The sequence below is a fragment of the Nansenia antarctica genome (assembly GCF_963989245.1).
Source record: "Nansenia antarctica genome assembly, chromosome: 15".
Classification (NCBI taxonomy): Eukaryota; Metazoa; Chordata; class Actinopteri; order Argentiniformes; family Microstomatidae; genus Nansenia; species Nansenia antarctica.
In genome coordinates, this window is record NC_137685.1 from 16,146,704 (window position 1) to 16,152,575 (window position 5,872).

The following is a 5,872-nucleotide window of genomic DNA, read 5'->3' on the forward strand; positions in this document are numbered from 1 at the left end:
CTGCAGAAAGAGGGTTGTAGATGTGTATGAGTCTGGGAAGGGATTTTCAAAAAAAAAGAAAAAAAAGAAAAATGAAAAATAAAAAAAAAGCTCAAAAAAGCGTATCAATTAATCGATAATTGATCGTTAATTCTTGCGATTATCGAAAAAGAAATGTTGATTGTTTGCCCAGCCCTAGTTGTGGAGTACCCTGTACCAGTGCCACTGTTTTAAGTTGTAACATTAAATTCATTTATTTACAATCATTAATCATTTCTTGACTTACTTGACTTGTTCTTCGGGTGTGAAGAGTAGGGCCTCCAACGAGTTGACACCGCCGGTCTCTGTCCCTCGCCACAGCGGCCGCCGCCTCCCGGGGTCTCAGACCCGGCATGTCCCGCTGCCTCTCGACGGTTCTCCTCCAGGTTTCTTTGGGGCGTCCCCCTTGTTCTTCGTCCATCAGGGGTCCATCTGAGGGCTCTGCGTTGATGGTCATCCGGGCTTTTCCTCAACACGTGGCCGATGTACTTCCATCTTCTCTTTCTGACCTGCGTGCTTACTTACCATCTCTATACCAGCAAGTTCTCTCACTTCTTCGTTTGACGAAGACTGACTGCTGTTCCACAACTTCTATCATTTCAGAATACATATATCCTTCCGCCACAGAATATAATCCCATAAAACAACATTAACGATTGCATTGTAGGCTTGGCCACATTCACTTGGCTTTGAGCCAACTTGTTCGTGATTGGTGCCTTGGAATGACACTCCAGATTTGTCGACTGACATTGGCTAAACAGTGGGCGGAGTCAGCACAGGTGTTCTTAATCAGATTGATTGGGAGGCGCATTGATACTGGAAATGCGGTCGGAGCTGAACTGAAGGGAGTTGGGGGTGTTTACCACTGTTGCTAGCCAATCAGAATCCAGTATCGAAACATGAATTCTATATTGTATCACAGGGTGCTTAAGGAAAATATGAGACCATGCAAAACTGAAGCTAAAGCAGATGTGGACCATGCAACATGACAATGACCCAAAACATGCCAGTAAATCCACCAACGAACGGCTCAAAAGGAAGAAATGGAGAGTTCTGGAACGGCTGAAGTGAAAGCCCGGATCTGAATCCTATTGAGATGCTGTGGGATGATTTGAAACGGGCTGTGCATGCAAGACAAGACACCCCTCAAACACCACACATCTGGAATAATTCTGCACCGAGGAATGGGAAAAACTGTGTCAGAGATTTAATTGAGGTTATTTCAGCCCAAAAGTGCAATACCAGCTATGAGGGCAAGTTAGTTTTCTTTTTTTTTTTGAACACATTTCACTTACTTTCAGAATGTCCTTTTGGCCATTTATTTGTTATTTATAGCTCATGGACCTCAATATATCCTGTGTATCCACAGCCAGTCCAGGTGCGTCCCAATGATCTAAAGCAGCAGCGTCCTCCTCTCTCTATCTACATATCCTAAATACAAAGGTTCCATCTCACAAAACATAATGGAATGTAACAACGTTGACGCTCAATATCTCTGAACGACCCTAAACGGAGATAGAACCTTATAATTCTAAGCTCACGATACTGACCTGGAAACACAGGACAGAAGAAGACAAGAGGGAGGACGACTTTCAGCTGATGGTTTTAATCTGTTCAGGTCTATAAGGTCAGTGCAGAAGAACAGTAGGAGACAAAGAGATAAGGAAAGGCAGCACTCAAGTTGAGGGGGGGTGGCATGGCCCCCCTAAATAAAAACAGTCAAAATCATCCCCCTTCTAAAACTGCCATCCCCCCTTTCCATCCCTTATGTCATTTTATCAATGAACGTGGTATTACTGCTATTTCAACATTTAGTTTTGCGCATATTGAGTAAAACACTGTGGGCGAGGGAGGGGGCACGCACACATGCAATGACATTTTTACCAAGTCACTGACACTGTGGGGATGCTAAAATTGTCCCCATATGATAACATCCACCATCCCCCCTGATTGTCTTTTCCAACTTGAGTACTGAGTAAAGGAATGGAGCTTCTAGATCATTCCAGCCAGCCAAGGAGGCAGGAAGAGGCCGACGGTCCCCAGGATACACACCAAGATGAACACACAGAGGAAGATGCGGTCGATCACCATGGCGACATACTTCCACTCCTGCTTGACCTGGAAGGCAATGGACACAACAATACATCCGTGTCTCAGTCCAGTCAGAGAATTACAGCAAGACAATGTTGATTATTAGTTCTGTTATTATGATCATAATGTTTCCTTATTATGTGAACCGGTTTTAACTCTGTTGTAGTGTGTTGTTGTGTAGTGGTCATGTGACCTTGAAAAAGGTACCCACATCATGAACTCACTGACATCATTTATGGTATTTGTGTCTGTGTGTGTGTGTGTGTGTGTGTGTGTGTGTGTGTGTGTGTGTATGTGAGTGTGTGAGTGTGTGAGTGTGTGTGTGTGTGTGTGTGACATAGATGGTCAATCATTAAATACACATTTCATACAGAGAGTAAAAATTATTGGGCTCTATATTATTTTCAGCCGGCATATAACGGAAGCAGGACGCAGGTGTATTGTTTAGTTTGCGTCGGCAAGTAACAGGTGAAATTACCACAGTGCTAGGCTAGGGGGCGCTGTCTCGCATGCACTCAGGTGGGCTGAATAGCGGTCAGGTGCACTGAACAATTCTGGCCTTAAAATTAAAAGCACTAATATTACAGACACGCCCCCCCCCTAACACCAGCTCCCACGTTCGCACTAGAACTTGTATTTTTTACGTAGAACAGCACAGAACCCATAAGGTTGTGAAATAATTGATTTCTCTTCCAAAGCATGTAGTGCTTCCAAAACATTACACCATACTGTATTCTTATTCAGTCACTCATCCACCTAATGTAAAAAGGGTAGGCGCATTAATATAGTTTTTTGTTTGGTACTTTTGAGTTTTCTGTTAAGATGCGTAAGTGACATTTTGTTTATAAAAGTTGCAATGTTTTGATTATGTACTCATGGGGAAAAACCATACATGTAAAAAGGGTAGGCGCAATAAGCCATGGCTTCAGCCTACACCTTTTTGGTCCTGGTGTTACGCATTGTGACTGTGTACATTTTTTATATCTGTATTATGAATTGACCAAAATAAACATTCTCAATCAATCAATCAATCAAAACCTACAGAGAAGTCCATGTCCTCGGCTCGGAGGTGGTCAGCGATGTACTGCACCCCCTCCACAGCCTTCCACAGGGAGGGGGACAGGGAGAGGAGACCCTGGGCATCCCTGGGGGAGTTGCTGGAGCCTCCAGCCTTGGTGACGTCTGCCCGGCCTGAACCCCCGCCTCCACCTGTGTGACGCCTACACAGGACAGGACAGCTCTGCCTCCTCTCCTCCCCCAGGGGGTGGGGCTGGTTCTGGGAGAGAGGCTGTGGCTTACTGAGGCTTTTACCATTCAAGCTCTGCGATGAAATACAATGAAAATAGAATTGAATAGAATAGAATGAGCATTTTAGATTTTTTGGGGGACAAGCTGATATTTTGCTGAAATTGCCTTTGCTGACCCTCCAACACATACGCACACACACACGCACACCTCTAAACTGGGGTCCTGAACCAGCATCCATGCATTACCTTGGAGGCCTCCTCGTGCAGGCTGCAGTACTGGATGCTGCGAGAGCGACCGCGGACAGAGCTCTGGGGCCTCTCTCTCTCTCCCAGGCCATACTGCACACTGAGGGAACGGAGCTTAGGCCTGCCCTGGCAGTGGTGGTGGTGGTGGTGGTGGTGGTGGTGGGGGTGGGGGTGGTGGTGGTGCTTCTCCCTGGGGCGATGGAGGTGGGGGTGGAGGGGAGGAGGAGGAGGAGGAGGTGTGGAGCAGCCTGGCCGGGTGGAAGAGAAGGAGGAGGAGGAGGAGGAGTGGGGGGGGTGGTGGGGGTTCATCCAGGAGGATGGTGTACTGGCTGTGGCTGGAGAAGAGTGACCCGCCCAGACCCGGAGGCTTCTGCTGCTGCTGCGGTAGCCCCACCACCAGGGGGGCCTCCGTCTCCGTGCGCCGACCCAGGGAGAGAGAGGACGAACGGGCCAAGCCGTCCTGGGGGGCACCCTGAGGGGAGGTGGCGGAGGAGGAGGTGGAGGGGGAGAAGTAGGGCTCGTCCCCGGCCCTGGCCCCCCCGGGCCCAGAACACACACCGCCCCAGACGCCACCCCCCCCCGCGCCGCCGCCGCGGCCGACCCTGGTGTGCATCATCTCCATGAGCTTCCCGCCGTCGACCTCTTTGACCACAGCCGGAGGACGGCGTATGCACAGGACACCGGGCACGACGTCCAGGAACACGGCGCGCACCCAGCGCGGCATGGTGTGCGTGCGCGGCGAGCGGTGGTGCACGTTGAGCACGAAGATGGTGATGATGATGGAGAGGGTGACAAAGATCATGGTGAAGAGGAGGTACTCGCCGATCAGCGGGATGACCAGTGAGGTGGAGGGGATGATCTTGGTGATGAGGAGGAGGAAGACGGTCAGGGAGAGGAGGACGGAGATGCACAGGGTGATCTTCTCCCCGCAGTCGGAGGGCAGGTAGAAGACCAGGACGGTCAGGCAGGAGATGAGGAGGCAGGGGACGATGAGGTTGATGGTGTAGAAGAGAGGGAGCCTCCGGATGAGGAAGGAGTAGGTGATGTCGGAGTAGACCTCGTGGCAACATTCGTACTTCTTGATGTTGTAGTTGGCCACGGCGCTGACGAGCACCCACTCGCCGCTCTCCCAGTAGTTCATCTGGCGGTCCAGGAAGAGGGCAGGGAGAGAGGGAGAGAGAGGAAGGGAGGGAGGGAGGGAAAGAGAGAGAGAGAGAACAAAAGAGAAAGAAAGCAAGAGAGAGAGAGAGAGAGAGAGAGAGAGAGAGAGAGAGAGAGAGAGAGATGAGAAATGATAAAGGCATTCCGTTCATATTTACCCATAACAGACAATGTGTCCTCAGCGTCACAGCCTGGAAGGTAATGACAAGGGAAAAGAGCAGAATTCGCACCTGGTCCACGGTGCTGGCCACTCACCTGGTCCCTGGTGCAGGCCCACTCACCTGGTACACATTGGCTGGCCACTCACCTGGTCCACATTGCTGGCCATGCTGACCAGGTCGATCTTGGCTCTGTCGTAGGTCCATGAGCCGAACTTCATGGTGCAGTTCTGCTGGTCGAAGGGGAAGAAGGTGCCGTCGATGCTGCAGGAGGACTTGTCGATGGCCGGGGGGACCCACTTGATCCAGCCGTCGTGGAAGAGGTGGGCCTTGGTCAGGTGGGTGACAGTGAAGTCACCGTCGGCACTGGAGAGGAGAGAGAGGGGAGGAGCCAAACGAATCACACATCGTGACGTTAGAATTATAAGGTTCTATCTCCATTTTTGTCAAAATTTAGTTTTTTTACATAATCTGATCCATTAGGTGTTTATTAATGCCTGTCTGTGTGGTGTTATTTTTTAAATGTTGACATTTTTGAGTAAGTAATTAATAAAATACAATGGTTCCATCTCACAGAACATAATGGAATGTAAAAACGTTGACGCTCAATATCTCTGAACTGCCCCAAACGGAGATAGAACCTTATAATTCTAAGCTCACGACATGTACTGTACATTCAAGCTACAAGCACGATTCGATTGGAGTGAGATTGCATGCAGATGGAGAGGTAGAGTATCTTAACTCCATGGTTAGTATGTGGATGGAATGTATATGTACAGCATTCTGTATTTAGGGTATTTGGATGGAGTTTATTAGGTTGAGGCTGGTTGAGGCATCAGCTACCTCCACCAGCCTTCCCTGATATGTATATATCCCCCCAGGTTAAGAGTCTGGGTGTCGTCCTCGACAGCACCCTTTCATTCCACTCCCACGTTAACAACACCATCCGGT

General features: G+C 49.2%; 1 protein-coding gene across 1 annotated transcript; it reads right to left on the minus strand.

The window, feature by feature from the left end:
* Window positions 1–2,010: 2,010 nt before the first annotated feature.
* LOC308171179 (neuronal acetylcholine receptor subunit alpha-4-like) lies at window positions 2,011–5,142 on the minus strand (the record flags this gene model as incomplete). Its single annotated transcript, XM_080546034.1, has 4 exons — window positions 2,011–2,136; window positions 3,152–3,385; window positions 4,054–4,743; window positions 5,071–5,142. The coding sequence occupies 4 exons, from the start codon at window positions 5,140–5,142 to the stop codon at window positions 2,011–2,013; spliced, it is 1,122 nt and encodes a 373-aa protein (XP_080402160.1).
* Between the last annotated feature and the right edge of the window lie 730 nt (window positions 5,143–5,872).